Raw genomic sequence first — 21,199 nt, 5'->3', positions numbered from 1 at the left:
GGTAGAGATTTAAGCATTGTGTATCATTTATTATATATTGTATATGTGAACCCGCAGCACACAAGGATAAGTGACTTAGAAACTGTGTGTGTGTGTGTGTTTGTGTATAAGTGACACTGAATGACTCAGTTGCAGGATGTTGAGCATTCCCTTAATTATTCTTAGGAAATATTGTGTATAAACAAATGCTGTACACACTCTGTAACTAAGTTAGAAGCACACAAGCAACCTATTTGGGTATAGCTTCATGGTTCTGGCTCAAAAGCTGTAGGAGTAGCATTGCATATTTTTGACTGTAAAATAATAATAGCACTAAGACAAAAATGTAGAACAGTAAGAAAATGGTTGAGTAAAAATTCATTTGGCTGTTTTTGGTACATAAACAAATGTCATATGTGGATCTCAGGGATTTATGCTATAATCTCGAGGACCTCTTACAGTGAAGAACTGGGACTAACTAGCACCATAAAAATGTCCATAAGATTATTATAAGAACCTTGAAGTACATTGTTTCTTTCCTGTAATGGCTCTCGCCTAAATATGTATTAAGGTCACTTACTTTGTTTCCAAGTAGGTCAAGATATTTTATATCAACAATTGTCAGAGTAAGACTGTTTGTTCTTACACTGAGATACAGATATCATGTGTGTACTAATGAGATATCCTTAAGAACTGAGCAAATACCTACATATCTCAGAAAAGCACACATAGCCACTTGAACTGCATAGCCACCTCTTCCATGTTATACTGAAAGCTCTTTATACGTACAGTTATTTGCAGAATCATTGCATGATTAATTTTGCCCCCTGTGGAGAAGGTGTTAATTTATTTTCACTCCAAATCACTAAAACATGTCATTTGACCTGGGGAGTTCAAATTTTGCACACGACTGTATGTGCAAGCAGAGAGAGATATTAAATGCTAAATGATGTTATATAAACTGTCATGGAACAAATGACCTGAAGGTGGTCTAATGTACCCATGTAATGCAGATTCTCTGTTGAGCTGTTACATAACTTGCATGTCTCTAACAGGTCATATTACACCTGGGCTTTAAATATAGCTGTGTGATGCAGGACACCTGACCCCTCTGACAGTGCTAACCTGAGCCAGTTCCTGCACAGTTGGCTGATGTTTTTTGGTCAAATACACCTGATTCAGCTCAAACTGTGCAGAATTCTGGCCCTCAATTCCTCACCCCTGCAGTAATAAAGGTATTAATTTGCAACAATAGCAGAATAACAGCGTCCTGTACTACAGCTAGTCAATATATACTCTTATAAATAAACATGCCAAAGGGCCATTTTTTTAGAGATTTGCCATAAAAGAACCAGTAACGTTTTATTTCAGGAAAAAGCATCTAAATTATTGTCTGTGACAATTGATCATATATAGATGCAACAGGCAGAAAATCTGGAGCATTCCTTTAAGGCAGTGGTTCTCAAACTGGAGGGGGCTCAGGGGGGCACCAAGGTGGCTGCAGAAAAATTCAGAAGTTGTATTCCCTACTTTTTTTTATTTTTATTTTGTTAGCTTTAATCTGCTTCTGCCTCCAACTTGTTTAAAATGGCAAATGTTTGACCATTACTAAACTTTAAATATATGTGTGGGGGCAGGGGGGTGCACTGACACTTTGTATCTACAAATGGGGCCTTAGATTGAAGTACTGTTTTAAAAACATTCACTGAAAGGTTCTTTAGCGGTTCCCATATGAAAGAAAAAAAAGAAATTTCTTTAATATCTCTGTAGTTTCTTCTGGACTTTCTTCTTGGGGTTCACCTATGGCACTGCTTTTGACACCTCTATTTTTAAGAATGTGGTGCATGAGGCAAAGTTTAGCACAAGCAAATTTCTCTCTCTTTGTCTTACTTCAGAGTGGCTGTGTTTAAGGAGGTGGGCCTTTTTACAAGCACATGACTGGATCGATGCAGTGTTGACATCAATTCTTCCTTGTTTTTTACTTTCTGCATAAGCCATAAAATGGAAATACACGTAGGCTCGTGAGCCAGGAGAAGGAATGAAACAACTTCTCAGCGGTATCTCTGTAGACTTTGCTTTGAATTTTCTTCCCTTTCTGATTTTGAGCTTCAAAGGGCCTTTTCCCAGAAGTGCTCTTGTAATGTTTGTGTGGCTTTTCATACCAAACACCTGATAAACAATCATTAATTTTAACATAATCATGTTGCAACTTCTTTAATGAATGGGTGAAACAGCTGTAAGTGCAGTTAGTGGATATAATAAAGGCACAAATCATGTGACATCACAAATGAACTGAATTGAAAATGGGTAAATTTTGCACTTTAGGCTCCATATATGGACTGTATACATGGGGAAAAGAATGTTTCAAACTGCTAATGTAACTTTTAACATATAAGGGATGAAACTGATTTCCATGGTATGGGCCCTTTAAAAAAAATATCAGATTTTAGACTATGCCTTCAAAGTTCTCATCACAGACATTGTAGATTGTAAACACATTTCAGGCCTGGCATAGCACATTTAACAACAGTGATCTAAAGCACTTTCCTCACGTCATCTACAGGCCTTAATATTTAACTTGACAACAGGTCAGTCAATAATAAACCTGGGGATGAGACATCATGCCTTTTGAACCCGATGTGAAAACACTTCCAAGCTGCTGTGTAAATTTCCACCCTGGTGATTAACGCCTCAAGAAAGCTGTTGAAATAGCTGTGGAAATACTGGTTTCTCGTGACTAATGACCTGCTACGAGAAGAACCTGACAGCATATGTAGAGATCCTGCTGTGCAGCTTGAGTGCGAGACGCTCCTCGATCTGGAATTTTCTTCACCATTTGGGCCGATGGAGCAGGGCCTCCTCAATGGGAAGCCACCACAGCTGTGAACTCTCAGTGCTGCTTGTGTACACAGCCAGAGACTAGGTCAGCATCCTGCTGTGTAGAGCAAGCTACCAACACAGTACATTCTGCTAAATCAGACACAAAATCATTTAATTTGAAAGAAGCCTTTATTTCAACTACAAAATGCAAAAAACAAACAAAACAGAAAAAGTACATTCCTTTGACTACTTTAATTGCTACTATTGTATACAGCATTATGCAAGAATTGTTTATTTGCAAAGGAGGAACAAGAAGTTGAACATTTTGAGCTTGAAATAAATTGACGACTAATACCTCATGCTTTAGCAGCTGACCGTTTTGAGAGTGCACTCAAGTTTGAATGCGTTCCTCCTAGATACGGTGGAAAAAAGGCCTTTTTTTTTTTTTTTTTTTTTTTACATAGGATTCTTTCAGAAGCAGGAAAAAAAAAAAAAAAAAAAAACAGCCATAAGACGTATGCATTAGATTTTCAAGTTTTAGCCAGATATAGACAGGAGCGTGGGAGGGAGAAAAAAAAAATACTGAGTGCCAAATATGACAAAGAAACCAAGGTCTTTGGCATCACCTTTAATGGTTACAAATGCAAGTTATTGCCAAGATTGTTTAACTCCAGATTTAAAAAAAAAAAAATAAAAAATAAAAAAAAGATTAAATGCAACCATTCCCCTTACACCAATCTCTTTCGCTTCTCTTCACTTCCTAACCCTAACCATAGAACAGACTGAAAAACATATCACCAGATCCAACCACCCATATTATATATCTTACAGTGAAGAAGCTCTGAGCCTCCACTTGAATTGTTACTCAAGCGTATCTAGGAGGTAGATGAGACAGGACAACCATCTCCACTGACACCATGCTAGCCCTGTAGACAGGAGAAGCTCAGAGGATTAAATGCAGATAAAATGCAGGAGCATTCTGATTCACGGCTAACAATCACTGTACATATAAATATGCAATAAATATAGGTAGGTGGGACCTTAAAGGAAACTTCAGTGTGCATGGAGGAGAGGGAACACATTCCTTTTTGTTAATAACTCACAATCTCACCCTTCTAGAACCAGCTCAGAGCCCACTTAGTCTCTTCTAAACATGTGACATTCATGACATTCAACTTAAGATTCACAGCACAAGAGAGAACTATGCACAAAGCAATATAAACATCCTTCAGTCTTAGCAGTCTTAGACTCAGGAGGAAAAACATGGGAACATTTTTTATATACACACACACACACACACACACACACACACACACACACACACACACACACACACACACACACACACACACACACACACACACACAATGACATGTCTTTACAAATTTCTGTACAAGTAAAAATACACAATTTGAAGAGGAACAAATATCCATGTATCCATGAGTTTACTACATTTTCTTCTCAGATTCGTGGAGATGAATAGAAGGCTGCTGTTATTGAGGCATTCAAGTGTGAACATCAGCGTATGGAATATTTTTCTGCTAAAGAGGCACACAGAGGGGAGGCACTGCCTGCATCCCTGATCTACTAAATGCACTCCTAAAAGAGACACCAAACACACTAAAAATCACACCCATCTATGTTGACAAAGACCATTCAATCCTTTAATTTGTGACCAGACGAGCAATGGCACTTAAGGCCAGAGTTCCTTCCTCTGCTACCTCCCTACCTCAACTCACAGGACTGCTGGTGGTCACTTCTCTCAGATACTCTTAAGAGAAACCACAGTTTCAGCTCTTCTGTTATCAGCTATTCACATCTCCTGGCAAAAAGAGGAGATTCCAACTGTCTTCCATTCTTTAAAGTTGCATTGTAAGGTTTTGTACAAGAGGTTGTGCTGAAGAAAAAAAAAGGAAGATGAAAGAGCAAAAAGTTTAAAACGTGATGCTGATAAGGCTGTCTAAAGGCCACTGCCTGATATAGGTGAGGGTGCAGCTATCTTGGCCAAAAAAAAAAAAAAAAAAAAAAAAAAAAAAAAAAAAAAAAAAAAAAAAAAGGACTGACAGGCCAATCTGCAAGCAGTAATAATACTTTAAAAAAAAAATACAAAACCATGACCTCATTAAGCAGAGCATGAGGTCTGTGTGAACAGAAGAAACCTTTTTTCTCTTGTTTTTCTGAGTCTTTTTTTTTTGTTCGTTTTCCTTTTTGTTTTTTTTTTGTTGTTTTTTTTTCCCTCTTTCTTATTAGCAATAATGTCTCATTGGTTTGTCAGTGCACAGTCTCATGCTCACTGGTCCACTGGGTTACAGGCTCCTGTAGGCCAAGAAATCCTGCATACACTGAGGGATGGACAGGGTGTAGACCTGCTGCGTGGTCAGTACTCTCCGCAGTGCCATGCGACACAGATGCTGCAGGCTGGCAACGCTGCGCGGACATGACCAGAAATGCACACTGCCATCACGCGAACTGAAAAAGAAAGAGATTTTAATATAAAGAATAGCGTTCACACAAAGATGTACAGAGTACAAATAAGAGGCCTTGCATAATAGAAAAGGCTATAATATCAGCCCCTCTATACTCTAGCACAAACGGTTATAAATCACAGTTAAACTAAATCATAAATTTGAATCATCTAAACTGACAGTAGTGTGCAAAACACCTCAAATAGTGGAAAGAAGTTAACATGCACAATTTCTTTTAATTTGTAAAATGTTACATTGAGTAAATAAACAGTAACTGGGCAGAAGTGTGTTCTCTGCAGTGAACGTGTGCCTAGCTTCACAAAAAGAAAAAACGAAAAAAAAAAAAAAAAAAAAAAAAAAACCGAAACGTCATTTGCTGGGGGCCCCAAACTTCTGCATGACTGCATATGTTCTTTTTAAACACATGGTTATTAAGTCAAATATCTGTTACTTGAAAATGGGAAGGAAAGAAAAGGAAAAACACTTGCTGTGCAACTGACTAATTTTGAAAACAAGAAGAATCTCAGAAACTCACCCAGCAGCTAAAACGCTTCCGTCCGTTGAGAAGGCACAGCAGAGGCCATTAGTGAGCGATGCGATGGCCTGGGGAGACTTTTCATCTATACTCCAGAATCTCACCAATCTGAAGAAAAGACACAGGATACCATAGTGAGATTTACATAATTAAAGTCTGTATCTTCAACCCCTTTAGTTAGAATCAAGTCAGAGACTAACTGCTACTACACCCTGGCCTTGGGAGCTGCACCAGAATCTGGGCCAAAGTTCAACAACAGAAATGGGAAACAGGTGAGATTTTCTCAGTGCATCATGAACCAAGCAGAAAAAGCAACAAGCCTAGAGAAGGTCTTGAGTATCTCGTCCTTGGGCTTGGACTGTTCTAGGCCTTGTGTGCTGTGTCATTGCTTTGCCTTTTGTCTGTCAGACATCTTGCACAAAATGATCGCTCTCTTTCTGCCAGCAAAATCTGAGCACATGCACAGCCCCCAACCCCTCAATATACGATACACCCCTCCTCAGCAACCAGCCAATAAAAAGGCTAGGAAGAATCAGTGCAAGCAGAGCTGAGGCAGAGACAGAGTCTGGGCACCTCTAACTGATTAATGGCAGTCATGTGAGGAACATGTGCTTTTACCCAAGAGTGAGGCAGAGCAACAAAACAGGCTTAATAACAAATAAGTACCTCCCTGCTCAATTCACACGTTAAAACACAGTCACCATTACAGTGCTTTCAAAATTAAGAACTAATAGCGCTAATCATGGAAAATGACAAACCAAAAGAAAAATATGTTCTATAACTCTACTGTGGGGTTATGCAGTCAGGTAGTGTTCTCTTACCGGTCATCAGTAATACTAGCAATATGTTGGCCATCATGACAGAAAGCCACGGAACGAACCCAGCGGTCATTCGCTCCCCCTGCAAATATGGGAGTGGGAGGAGGAAAGAGGTGCCTGTGAGAGAAAGAGGAAGAAATGTGAGCAGAATGAATGGGGAATAAAGGGCACAATACAAGACAGCATGCAATCAGCAATCTTTTATGTCTTTTTTTAAATGATTACTTTCTTGTTGCTTTTATGTTACTCGTCTGCATTTCTCAAGCCTCTCAGAACAGCAGTGCTAACGTAGGATCTGTGCATATAATTAAAAAGTCACATTAAATTAAATAATTTGATTCTAGATCAGCACTCCTCCTACAAGAATGTTCTTGAATACTGCCCTTGTGTGATATATTCAACGCTCTGTAAAGCACTTTCAGCTCAATTGTGTGTTAATCATTCTTATTATGGATTATTATTATTATTATTATGTATTATTATTATTATTACCCAAGCTCCAGCAACACACTGCCCGTGTGTGGGTCCCACACTATGATGCGGGTGTCATAGGAAGCTGTGGCTAGTAGGGCTCCATCAGGAGAAAACTCACAGGACACCACATCGTTATGGTGGCCCTCCAGCTTACGGATCATAGTGTACTTATCCATGTTCCACAGGAAGACCTGTAAAGTAAAACAGGCTGGTTATAGCCCAAGCATTCAAGGCCCACTAGAGCACATCATTTACAATAACTCAGACAAATTTGGTTTAAGGTAATTACAGAGACAATTAAAGTCAAAGTAAGACATGATCAGTATATGCTCAGTGTCATTTTATCATTAAGCCATACAGCAAACAAAACGAAAAACTTAGCACATGCCATCCAAACAGCAAGGCACAGTTAAAGTCAATGGACAATGAGCAGTCTTCACATTTCTAACTCTTTGAACTGATATATATGTGTTGTCAACAAAATCACTGATAATGTCTACAATATATTCAAGATGTTTCCAGTTTTATGCTTATTACAAACAGTACTAACAGTACAAGTTACTTGCAGGTATGTATAAATTACTGTACATATAAATATAATAAACAAATTTCTACATTACAAACTACTAAACTAAGAATATACATTTCAATACAAATGTGTTCTAAAGATGACTACGGACAGTGGTAAAACAAAACAAAAATAATAAAATTATATATATATATATATATATATAAATATATAAACAAATAGTAACTTAAGGTAACATAATGTTACTCCACTGGTATCCCCTTTCAGAGAGTTTTAGTTCACTTGAGTTTACAATAGGCTTGCACCATGCCGGCGGAGGCCTACAAGGAGACAGACTGCAAGAGAAGAAAACATTTGATGGCCAAAAGGTTGACGCCTTTGGCAAACATATTACACAGCATTATGTGACAACTACAAACTCTTTAGATCAAAATCTTCCATGTACTTTTCTACAGCTTGCTTTGCTCCAGCACAATGTATAATAGCCAGAAACACATGTTCAGATTGTAACACCAATTGCAAGAAATGATCTTGTTTTCTTAGAGCCCTTTCATACTTCTTTGTACTTTGAAGGAATTAATTTTCAGGTTGAGATTTAGTTCTACAGACATTGTACTTGTGCAAAACTGCTCAACAGAATTACAATAGCTAGTTTCCAAACTACAACGGAGACAGTATTGAGTTAGTGTGGGTGGTAAGGCTACTGAAATAGTGCATACAGGCTAGCTAAATTTTCCCTCTCTCAAACAGCACCATGAGATGAAAGGGCTTCAGTGTCCAAGATCGCAGCCTGTGTTTCAGTTTAGGAATATTTTGCACATTCTGCAGAAGGAGAAATCAACGCTAGTCTTTAGCAGCAGAATCCATCTGGCTGCCATGGAGTTAATAGCACCAGACGCATGAGGAAGACGCAGTGAAGTCTCTAGCACTTCTACATCTGCTGCTTGCACAATTTGGGTAAGCTGAGGACAACAGCTCTGAGTCACTACAGAGAAAATAGTTTGGTCTATTCATGCTTCAACCATGGTTTAATTCACATCCAATTGTCTATGCTGCCACCTTTATACAGGCAGCAGTGCACTAAGCAACAGCTGCCCTTTGACCATTTCTGAGGCAACTGGGAATGAATCTTGCATCATGTTTTTTCAGAAGTTAATGTTGTCCTCTTACAAAGGCAGACATTATCACACTGCAGACAGTCTGACCAGGCACAAAGAGCCCTTTCATTCTCCACAGATGCCGACAATACTTTAAGCCCTGCGCAGTTAACTCCATTTAAGTAAAAGAAAACAAAACAAAAAAATGGTCTGAACTCTGCTTCCCAAAGACAGAGAACACCAGCAGCGGACCACCACGGCCCACGAATCCATGAGCGAGGACAGTAATGAGAGACTGTTAATGAGGGCCTGTTCTCTACTACCTGACTCCTACACATACAGCAGGACAGGTGGGGGTCTGCTCAAACTGACTGATGGGGAGGATTTAAAAAGGAAGGAAAGATGTGCAGGTGATGGAAATACTACTAAATATTAGGGCCCGAACGATATATTTTTTGGTTGATAATATCGGCCGATACGGAGGACCCACCGAATTGTCGATATTAGCAAAAAAGTCTGTTGATGAAGCAGATATTAAACTGTTTTATATTTTTCCCCAAGATTTGAGATGCTTGGACAGCATTTGATACATTGAAACACTGCATAACAGCTGTTTTAGAAACTCCTACGTTGACAGTAACTTCTCAGCAACACAGGCTGAAGTGGTAAATGTAAACACAAACCACAAACAGTGCATTGTTGAACTTAAGTCTGGTTCATTTAACCTTTACATGCTCTAGTGTTACCATTCATTTGCATTTTTTTATCTCCTTAAATTTGGTATGACAAAACTTTCATATCGGTCGGGCCCTGCAAAAAGTAAAAAGATAAAATAGACCAAAGGGTGGGATGAAATGGGGAGGGGGGAGGGGATCTGCCATATAAGCCAACTCTTCTGCTCTTAGATACACTGAAGAATTAAAATAAAGGAGTATGAACTGCGACAGCAGAGGTAGACAGACATGGAGCAGCACCTACGTACAGGAAGCCCCTGCGGACAGGAGCATGGAAGCCCCTGGGGCGCGGGCACGGGCACATGAGCGTCCAGCAGGGGCCGCGATGGCAGCCGTGCCCCGCGTACTCCGCACCGGCTGCTCTATGTCAGCGCGGCACTTCCCCTCAATACCATTCACACACAGTTCTGCCTCCACCTGGGACAGGGAAAGCAAGACACTTATGGACACACACAACCGCACAGTACAACGACTGCAGCCTGTTCAGCGTAGGACAGTTAATGCCAGAAACGCCGAAATGTTTCGGCTGTTGAGGTCAGCACTGCATTCTTATTTTTGTCTTGTTTCTTTTTCTTTTTTAAAATGTAATTGTTTCTCTGTAAGAATAATGAATACCATAAAGGCTCAAAAAGCTATAAATGTAGGCCAAAAGTTGTTGCAAACTATTAACTGAAGTCAAACATTGCTGGTCTTTTTTTGCCTCATAGCACTTACAGATGAAAGGAAAATAATGACATTTTAAATAAAACTAGCATGTGACTAATGTACTATTTCGCTCCATACAAAAATAATAACTTCTATAAGCGTTGCCATGGATAAAATGACTATGACGCTATAACAGCAGGGAGGAATCTTAAGAAGAGGGACACCAGGTCCACTGCAAAGCCATGGCACTTCTCCAAATTCTATACTTCACATGCACACTGTCAGTCACACAACTGTTTGAACAAATGAAAACAAAAAAATATATATATAAAATGCACCAATACTGAAACTATAGGCAGGGTTGTAGCAGCAGATCATGACACCGAGCATTACGTGATGAGGATTCACTTCATAATCTCATTGATTGGTCAATTGAAAAACTAGTCACAGGCAATAACACACAAACAGCTCATACAAGTCTGAATAGACATAAACGCTGGGGTACGTACCGCTTTTCCGGCGCCCACTGAGCACAGCACTGATGAGTCCGGTGAGAAGGCACTGCAATAGACCCAGTTCTGATGGCCCCGCAGCACTTTCACCATATTACCTGCAACAGGCAAACAAAATTGCATCAAGAACTGTGGCCTGACTTTGGCAGTGCATTTAAGGGTATGGTTCAGCTACTATTGATAATGCTAATGATGAGCCACTAATTAGCATCATGAAAATTGCACTGTGCCAACTGTGGTGTCTACTGGCTTAAGTTTGTTGTTAGCAACGTTAGAATACATGGATGAGCCGTTTTTATATATATTTTATTGGTATCTGGTATATTTGTTGTGTATTTTATAAAAATGTTATTGAAAATCAATCCCAATAACATTTCTTTTATACATTTCTAAATATCCATGGTGTCCCTACAAACCATAGATACAAGCTTGATGTTTACTTTTACCTAAACTGCGAATACAAGCAGATTTGCTGGTCTTGGAGAAATAGTTTAATACAGTTAACCAGAGAACATTCCTAATAGGCACAGTGGGTCTTGTGGTGCCCGTTCTGAATTAGAGCTATTTAGCTTCCTTAACCTCAGCCAACTCTCTACTGCAAAAAACACAGCAAGACACATAGTGAGGGCCTTCAGAACTAGATGTGAACTCTACATGAAATATGGTGATGTGCGCTTGAGTAGGGGAAAGGCTTTGAAGCCTTGCAGGAAAAAGAAACTCAATGTTCTAACACAGGCTTGCTGAACTGTGGGTGTTTCTGAAATTCTGCAGTACTAGACAATCAAATCACAATTCTGAAACGGATAATCTTGCCAGGTAATGGATTTGACTACCTTGCCAAATGTTGAAGCTAAATAGTATTTTCCCCAAGTTCTCTCAAGAATACAGTCTGGAACAAATAGTTTTGGATTAGGAGGTTGTTTTTTCCTCACCATCGTCCTTGAGGTCCCACACACGTAGTGTCTTGTCTCTGGAAGCAGAGACCAGCACAAGGCTGCCATCCGGTGCAAATGTTAGATCTCGCACAATGTCTGTGTGATCCATCAGGTTCAGCAAAAGCTTTCCTAGACAGATGCAAAAAAAGTGGTAATGAGAAACAGAACATAAAAACAGAAAAAAAGCTCACTGTTGCCAAGTAACTGCTGGTCAAGCAGTGTTCACTGGACAAAGTCCACATCAATCAATTCTAACTACGTCAAGGAAGGCCTTAAAATCAACACTTTCAGAACACGGTATTTGAGGATTGGCATTGGCTGATTTCTGAGCCAAAAAACAGCCCAGCAAAAGTTGAAGAGAACAGGTTTTGAAGAGTCCTTTTTCCATATGAGGGAACAATAAAATGCTGTTACTGTAAAAAGCTGACCTCCAGTGAGTGAATAGTAGCTTATTAACAGTAGAACAGGTTATTTACACAGCTAAGCCTTTTCTCAAAGCATGGAACTGAATAGCCTTGACTGCAACCTGTCAAGCTAATTCACATTAAACCCCTACAACTTAGCTTCGGCTTAGGTAAGTGTTTATTTACTTTATGACAGGCATGAAAAAGATATTCAGCCTTCCCAGCAAGTTTCAGGTGAATGCCATGAGCACTGTCAACTCTTCCAACTGAAATGTTATCTGATTTCTGAAATGTACAACAAAAGAGGCTAAGTTTGGAGAGAGGAATAAAACACCCTGAGATAAGGGAAGTGTGTGCAGTGAAGCTTCAGGGCAGTGCAACTCTGGAGAGATAAAGAAGAGGCAGTGTACTTAACTCAGCAGTGGACAGCCAATAGCAGATAAGTTTTGGGGCCTACCCATTAAATGCAATCTGCCCACCAATAAGCATACCGTGCAGTTGGCAGGTCATAAATAATGAGGCCAGAAAAAGATGCAATTTCTGAGTGCAAGCTCCACCCTCTGCACACAGAAAACTGGTTCTACAGTCAACAAACATACACACCAGCAGAGAACAAAGAAAAAAAAAAAGAAAGGAAAAAAAAAAAACCAGCCAAACAAACTGAAAAACAGGCAACATTGCTGAAAGACCAACTTTTAGTTTTGGCAAAGCTGCCTCTGAAAGGTTGCAACTGTTAAGGCCACTCACTGCCAAGGGAGATAAAATGATATGCTCTAGATGTGCTGAATACTCCTGGACAGATTTACTAGAACACCATGTGTAACAGAGAACTGAATGCCAATGCCATTAAGGTTTGCCAGGAGATTTTAAAAAAAAAAAAAAAAAAAAAAAGAGAAAAAAAAAGAAACAGAAGCCAAACATAAAAAGAAAAGACATGCTAGAACCCAACACATAAACATGTTATATAAATCAGTAAAGAGGGAGGACAGAATTATGACCTTATTTCACTTCTGTTAAATCCAGAGAAGGGGATTTTTTAGATTTACTTCAGGACAGAATGATCAATGAAAGAAAAGAATTTCTCTCTTCTGGTGATGGAAATGTTGAGGTCAGTCATGTGCTGCATTCCAGACTACAGTATTGTAAAACCTATTAAGAGGTAATGCCAATCTGCAACAGAACATCTGAGCGTTTCCAAACTAAGATAGGATTAAACAGATTCCAAAAAACACTGATGGCCCACTGGTTACTAGGGCATGACTGATATATTGGTTGGTCAACAATATGCTATTAGTGCTTAATTAATGACTTGATTAATGCTATTAGCAATAAATCACTGATAATTAGTGCATCGTCTTATATTGTAAAAAACGTGGGTTTTTTTTGTTTGTTTGTTTTCAGAAGACTAGAAGGTTTCTAGTTTACATGCCATTCTGTTCAGACTACCTACCGCTATAGCAACACAGGCTGAACTGGTAAAACACAAAGCCCTATGATTGACAAAATACCAAAACATGTCAAATCAATATTTTTTTTGATGAAGAGAACTGATTAAGGCTAGGGGATGGCAAGTTAAAAAATACACACCACAGTGGAACAGTGGAAATGTCTTGAAAAACAAGAGGCTATTGACAGAAACCCCCCTATTTCTAGGATATACTTTTGGTCATATATTTACATTATTTAAAGAGCCCATACCCTGGAAAACTTAATTTACCTCAGGTTTATCAAATAAATGTTTGCTGTAGTATGTAAACACTGTTAAAGCTTTCAAAAAAAAAAAAACAACAACAACAAAAAAAAAAAAAACATTCACTACATATGAAAACTAAGCTGCAAAAACAGCCTTCTTTCCTAATTGTTTTTTCTCTGAGGACACAGAATACAGGGCAGCCAGTCAGAACAGAGATGTTTCACAGTCCATTAAATTCTAAGTGATAAAGTTGGAAAATGGTCTTGTAAAACTGGAGTACAGCTGTTTGTGGTATATAAAACCACATACAATGTTATAAGTTTCTAGCCCCTTAAAATTTGCATTGGCGACAATTTTCATTTACCCTTACCTGTATATGCATCCCAGATTTTGATGCGGCCATTGTTGAGACCTGTGGCCAGCAGCAGTTGGTCTTGTCCAAATTTGAAGCGGTGCCACTCGATGTTCACACACCGGCTCTGCTTCTCAGGGACGGAGGAGCCAAAAGCCAGCCCCCAGACAATATCACCACAGTCGATGGTGTGTTCTCTGGGCTCCCCGGGCACCAGGGTGCCCTCGCTGCCCTGACGAGACAACCGCCTGGGCCCAGCCCCATTTATTCGCTCCTCTTTCCTCATAGAGCTGCGAGAAGGAGCAGAAGAGTGAAAGGGAAACAGATGATGTTTTAGTGATCAGAATAAGGAGCAGGTCTCTGCTTGCTCCAAGGAGATACTGCCTTTATGATAAGAAATAGTAGGTCATAGCTACTTCATGTAAGATAATAGGCCTTTTTTATCAAGCTACACTTTACTGTATTTACTGCAGAACAAAAAAAAACAAACTTTTAAACATTTTTAAATGACTGTTCCTCAAGGGGCTGGCTTAAAGCAAATAAAAGCCACGTCATCATAGCTAACCCAGCTGTGCATCCGTATACTGGTTAAAAAGTCATGCCAGGTTTGTGATGAACATTCGGTAATCTTTTGGGCACAAAGCAGGCAGATGTACAATGTTTAGCATCCTTAATTAAAAGATTCATAACAGACCGTTATTAAATTTCACACATGGGTCACTTTTGCCTCTAGTGAATTTCAGGGGTTTGGGGGTCTCCCTAACAACAGAATCTGTAGATTCACACTGCTGAGTGAGAATATGAGTTTAGAGTGAGTGCACTCCATTGTATTTCTAGCTCAAAGAATGTCATTTTTATTAAGGCTACTTCTGCTGGTTCTGCTGCATGCACTGTTTACCTAAAAGTACATTTAGCTGTTTGTGTTTCTCATTTTTGCACAGCTTAACTGTCCAAGGACTGTACATAAAAGCAGCCTTCGGACAGATTTACAGCCAAGTGCTATACAAATATAATGCACAGCTTCTGTTTAAAAAAAAAAAAAAAAAAAAAAAAACAGTAGGGAAGTTGCTGAGGGGTTGCATGACTGATGTATCATGCATGGCAGACCTGAAATTTTCTGAAAGTGCTAATGAAGTTTTAGTGATCACAGACTTCAGATGAAACTCAACTAGTCCAGTTCAAAATTCAGGAACGTCACAAGAGGCTATTGTGCAGAAAAAGGGCATGCGCTGCAGAAAAGCAGCTGATAATATGTGCCACGTGTGCTTGGCAGCCAGTAATGGAACAGAAGCTTCATTATGTTTTCACTGAGCAATAACACTTTGTGTGGTTCAAGGCCAGATAAATTAAATACACAGGTTTCCATGGGTAAGAGTTTAGCAAGACAAATCAGAGAAAGGCAGTGTGCTGCAGCACAATGGACAACAACTTTCATTATTTAAAATAATGAGGTCTAGAAAGCATTTTGTTCACTAAAAGAGGAGCACGCTCCTTATAACACAACGACAACAATTGTACTGCGACTTAGAAGTCTCTAAAACTTTCAGACGTATGCCAAAAACTGTTATGAAAACCCAAGTAAATTATAACACTCAAAACAACCCTGAAAATCTGACTGCTTGCATACCAGTTGTATATTACATGCTGAATTAGAGTTCCAACTTCTACAGCTCCTCTGGTATACTTTTCTTTAACTGCATCATACTCAATGTGTCATTCCCTTTGATAAAGATTTACTAGAATTTACTGATTGCGAGCTTTGTGTTAAAATCATTCACTATGCATTAAGGACGCACTCATAAGGTCAAACAGCCTGATTATTATGGCATATTCAGCAGTAAAAGAACTTTTTATAGCCAGTATGCAATAGTTAAAAACTGAAAAAAGAAAGAAAACTGTAGTGACTTAACAAGCAAGTTGATGACCCAATTTAGATGGAAGATTTATAAATAAATGGGCACACTGTACTTCAGTTATAACCTGCAGTTCATGAAGGTTTATTCTGAGGCTTAACAAAGAACAGAAAACAGCCAACTCAAACAGACACAGCCAAGAGCACTTTAACCTTGAATGTTTAGCCACAAGACAGAAGAATGAACTCCATTTCAGCCCAGGACAATGGGTATTCTGGTAGGCTTACAATATCTTGAATGAATACAGATAAAAGTGCAGTTTAACTGCAGAACTCTGCAAAACAGAAAGGACATGGACACTGTGCGTTCATGAAAAGGCTGCATGTACTCACAAGTTTGTTATGCATTTTGACCATGGTACAAGCCTCACAATGCGATGCCCTTGAGACCAAGCGAAATAGGAACCATCAGGTGCGAAAGCTACAGTCCACGTCTCCCGTCCTGACTTCTGGTCAAAGGGAGCAACAGGAGCTAAAAGTTCTCCAATGAACTTAGCTTTACCTTGAAGGGAGAAAAATAAAAATAATTTAAAAAAAAAAATAAAAAAAATAAATGAATGAGAAATTCCTGCAGTATTCAACAAAATTCTCAGAGATTATTATCCTTATGTAGGATCGTTTTCCCTTTTGAAACAAAAATGGCACTCTACTGAAGTGACATTTAAGTACATGTATTAACAGCATAACTGTTTTTTCCTCTCACCGCAAGTTTTAAAACTCATTATGACCACATCAGCATATTTCTGAGAAAAAGGGAGAGGTTTGAACCAAAACTAAGCCCAAGGAGAAGCTAAAATGGAGAGATGGTTCAGAAGTCAAAAGAAACATCTTGATTTCTTTTTAACTTCATAATTTCACAAATTTTCCTTGCGTTTATCAAGTTCTTAATAAGTAAACAAACTCATTCAGATCGGTATCATTTCAAATGCTCCGTTCTAGAGAAACTCGTAGAGACAGAATTGTTCACAATGGTGATGATAGGAACCAGACGTCCGAAGAGTTAGTCCATCTGAGAGCTATGGCAGCACAGAAAGTTACTGCATGAAATAAGTACAATACTCTGTCTGACGCCTAAGTTTTTGTTTGGTCTTGGCCTTAAACGATTTTTAAAATCCATTTATGGCCAAGTCGCAAAAGAAAACCGTTTGTTTCAAATTTTCAATGTAAAATATTACATGAAAAATTTAAGAGACGTGAAGACTCTGGTCATTTTGAATAAGAAATAAAACGTCTATATTTGTGTTGCAGACATCGTGACTCCTGGCTCCCACTACCACCACTGTAAAGAAAACAGAGTAGGTACATTTGACAACGCATTTGTGCTATCTGTTCTTTAACCGGCAGAAATATCCTTTAACCCTGAAATGCCTTCGCTTTGTATCCAACACTTCTGGCGCAGATCTTCCAGAACTAGTTTAAAGGATGTTGACACGGAAACGTCTGAGCCAAAATTCACACAATAACAGAAGCATAATCTGAGGTCAAATATAAAAGATAACGCAACGGACACACTTATCAAAGTCAGCTAATGATAACCCGTGACTGTGTTGGTAAATACGTGTGAGTCATCCTGGCGCAGTCCCGCCCAGAGGGGACTAACGTTAATATTAGTTAGTTAGCTACACTCGGAAGTGGCCAATGTGAGTGGGGGATGGAGCAGAAATGGAGCAGGCGGTCGTAGTTCAAAGCAGAATGGGCGTGTGTGCTGAAAAGCCCATGTAAACTCAGCCAATGAAGTCAAAAACCTGAATACGTATTTTAAACTCACATTAAAACGGACGGATTAGCGTTAAACTGCGCGGGTAGCCGGTGTCCAAAGCGTCACCACCTTCTCTAGCAGAATTAACGCACAATGCAGGTTTAGAAGGCAAACAGACAATGTTAACCGTGTGTACATACAAGTAAACTTGAACTCCACTTAACAAAAAACGACAGAAAATGTTTAAATTCTGAGTTTGTAATTTAGCTGGCTAGCCACCCCCTATCCCCATCCAAGCCGTAGACCGTTGCCTGCCACCCAACCTCCCACCATCCTAAATAAATAAATAAATAAATAAAACAGTAAATAAAGTAGAACTCACCTATTTCATTTTCGTTGACAAAATCCGGGAAGCTTGCCATCTAAATAGAAACGAGTCTCTTTAAACTACGCCTTTGTGTATTAACGAACTAACGTATTTCAGACGGATGGGTTCGTGTAGCCAAGGCGAGGGAAAATCTGTGGAATGCGTGAGGACGCACGTACGCGCTGCGTTAGATAGCTAACCTAGCTAGCGTTCAGCTCAGAGTGCGGCCAACGCGCACATACATTACAAAAAACGAGCAAAACAACAATAGTCTTCCACTAAAAAAACAATACCGCGGTCACTTAAGACAAAACGTGTCCACTAACGTTGACCAGGAAGAAAAGGGGACGAACTCAACGACAAAAACGAAGCAGTGCTTCTCTGTATCTGGCCCGTGCTGCCGCCTACGCCTGTACACACTCTAATCTAATGGCCGCTGTTGGTCTCCTGGCACTTCACACTCGGGCCAATGGGCGGGATATGACTGACACGTCATCAAAGTTGCCGTGGCGACGCGGCTGCTCCGCCCTTTGATTCCTACGCAAGTCGCTCTACTGAGCCTGTGATTGGTTGCGCGGCTAGGGACATGAATGAATGCAGGTTATTGTGCGTCTGTATTTCATAGCGATTACGTGGATGGCTTTTTTTTTTAGCGAATAAGTAAACGCTTAATTCTGAAGGGAAAATTCGTAAATGATGATTTTTCCTCGTTTGTCTCATTGTCTTATCAACATTCAGTGAGGCATCCAACCAGAGAAAAACATAGTACCTTGATCTTCTACTATAATATAAAACGTCCCGTTTCCAGCTTAGTATTGCGATTTTAGATATCAATAACTTACATAACTTTGTCTGTGATATTTTATTCGTTGTTCTGAATCTGTGCTCCAGCACTTTTCAAAGCGACAGTGGCAACAGGACTCGCCCTCAGGCATTTATCTAAGAAATATTTCACATTTGCACACACTCATTACATTTTTGTAACCAGCCCTGCTCAATATATGCAATACATAACATCAATAATATCAATATTACAAGAATCGATCGATGGAAGTAATGGAAGTCCATGTCAGCAAAACACGTCTTGGTGAACTGAAAGACTTTTTTTTTTAAAGAATAAGTCAAAACTGAAATTAATTAAGTGAATCACACACACACACACACTATATATATATATATATATATATATGCTGCTTGTTACAGTAACTCATGTTTGTGTTTTTTAATTTTTCTTCTTAACGTTTATTTATCTTTTTAATAGTTTATTTATTTGACAAGGCAACTTAGGGAAGCTGTGCCCTCTCAAAACATGCTAGTAGAGAGAGTCTTGGTCTGTTTTTTCGCCGTGAAAGTGCTTCTTTCACTCTCACGGTCAACCACGGCACAGCAGCATGGCCGCTTTGTTTACACACAACATGGCTACACCAGGACATCCCAGATGACAACGTTTCCATCAATGGCTTCCAGACTATTCGGGCGACCGGGGCTGCACCGAGAGCGGTAAGCGCAAAGGAGGAGGGCTTGCTGTGCTAGATAAAAATCGCTGGTGTAACCCTGGTCACATTACTATCGAGGAACTTGATTGTTGCCCGGACATTAAGCTGTTGGCTGTAGGACTGAGGCCATATTATTTACCACGTGAGTACTCACATGCTATTATTGTGACTGTTTACCACCACCCCCGCCCCCGCCAACCCGACGTCAGCGTGTGACATCATTTATTCAAGTATAGGCGTCTCCAAACTCAACACCCGAGTGCCTTTATCACCGTATTGCATGTGACTTTAACCACGTCAATACGGCTAAGGCACTACCAAACTTCACTCAGTATGTGGACTGTCCCACCAGAGAGGAAAGAACACTGGACCTGCTGTTTGCTAATGTTAAGGACGCATACAGCTGCTCCCCCCTCTGGTAGGTCAGACCACAACTTGGTAAACCTCAGTCCCTGTTATGTGCGGCTGGTGAAGAGTCAGCCTGTGACCACGCGAACAGTGAGCAGTGAGACTTACGAGGCACTGCAGGATTGCTTTGAAGCTACTGATTGGCCGGCACTCTGTGAGTCGCATGGAGAGGACATCGACAGGCTCAGAGTGTATCAATGACTACATTAACTTCGGTGTGGACTACACTGTCCCAACCAGGGCTGTTAAATGTTATCCAAACAACAAGCCATGGGTAACAAAGGACATTAAAGCTCTCCTCAACAAGAAGAAGAGGGCCTTCAGAGCTGGAGACAGAGTGGAGGTGAGAACGATCCAGAGGGAACTTAATACAGCTATCAAGGAGGCCAAGAACAAATATAGGAGGAAGCTGGAGTGGAAACTCCAGCAGAACAACATGAGAGATGTTTGGAATGGAATGAGAACCATCACCAGCTTCAGGTCCAGCAACAACAGAGGAGTAGAGGGCAGCGTGGACGAGGCCAACAAGCTAAACATGTTCTTTAACAGATTTGACACTGCAGGCTCTGTCCTCCCCCGTCCTGACTCCTCTGCTGCCAGTCCTCAACATCCCATTCCACTCACCCCCCTCCACCTCCTGATAGCCTGCCCCCTCCTGTGACAACCCATCTCACAGCTCCATCCCACCCCCACATGTAACCTCTACAGTGAGTCTTACTGCTGACCAGGTGAGAAGACAACTGAAGAGACCCCACACAAACAAGGCTGTAGGCCCTGATGGGGTCCCCCCTAGGGTGCTTAAAGCCTGTGCCTCCCAGCTTTGTGGAATACTGCAACATGTCTTCAACGTGAGCCTGAGTCTCCAGAGGATCCTGATGTAAATGAAAGATTCTCAAAATTAAAATGCCATGTATTATGCAGGATAAATCATAAATAAAGGCCTAGCACATTGGAGCAAGTGCCCTAAAACAAGCTTCCTCAGTAGGGCGTAAGAGAGAAGATAGACACTTTATAGGGAGCGAGTGAACTTGTGAACTTCTCAAGGCCAAAGATCGAGATGGAAAAATACCAGCATGCACCTGGCACAATGGTTTTTTTTTTAAAAAAAGGTTCAGACTAGGCTTGGAGATAATGGTTTCCACAAGACCCTATATGATAGACGTATGAAGGACAATTTGGATATAATGGTGGTTTTATGAAATCAGGAGATGACAAAAAGAGGTGGGGCGATGTCACCCCACTTTCACTGAGAGTATAAAACATGTGTACAAACCCTGTATATGTGTGAGTGTTGTCCGAAGGCCTTTGGAAGAACATTCTCCATG

General features: G+C 40.1%; 1 protein-coding gene across 1 annotated transcript; it reads right to left on the bottom strand.

Moving 5' to 3' along the window:
- Positions 1–2,969: 2,969 nt before the first annotated feature.
- Positions 2,970–18,410, bottom strand: wsb1 (WD repeat and SOCS box containing 1). Its single transcript, XM_017694980.2, has 9 exons — positions 17,986–18,410; positions 16,238–16,406; positions 14,011–14,282; positions 11,541–11,672; positions 10,606–10,706; positions 7,110–7,282; positions 6,621–6,734; positions 5,800–5,907; positions 2,970–5,268 (listed from the first exon to the last, which is right to left on the bottom strand). The coding sequence occupies exons 1-9, from the start codon at positions 18,023–18,025 to the stop codon at positions 5,106–5,108; spliced, it is 1,272 nt and encodes a 423-aa protein (XP_017550469.1). The 5' UTR covers positions 18,026–18,410; the 3' UTR covers positions 2,970–5,105.
- Positions 18,411–21,199: the final 2,789 nt, after the last annotated feature.

The sequence above is a fragment of the Pygocentrus nattereri genome, chromosome 17 (assembly GCF_015220715.1).
Source record: "Pygocentrus nattereri isolate fPygNat1 chromosome 17, fPygNat1.pri, whole genome shotgun sequence".
Lineage (NCBI taxonomy): Eukaryota > Metazoa > Chordata > Actinopteri > Characiformes > Serrasalmidae > Pygocentrus > Pygocentrus nattereri.
The sequence above is the reverse complement of the archived record's forward strand: the minus strand, read 5'-3'. Positions and strand labels throughout refer to the sequence as shown.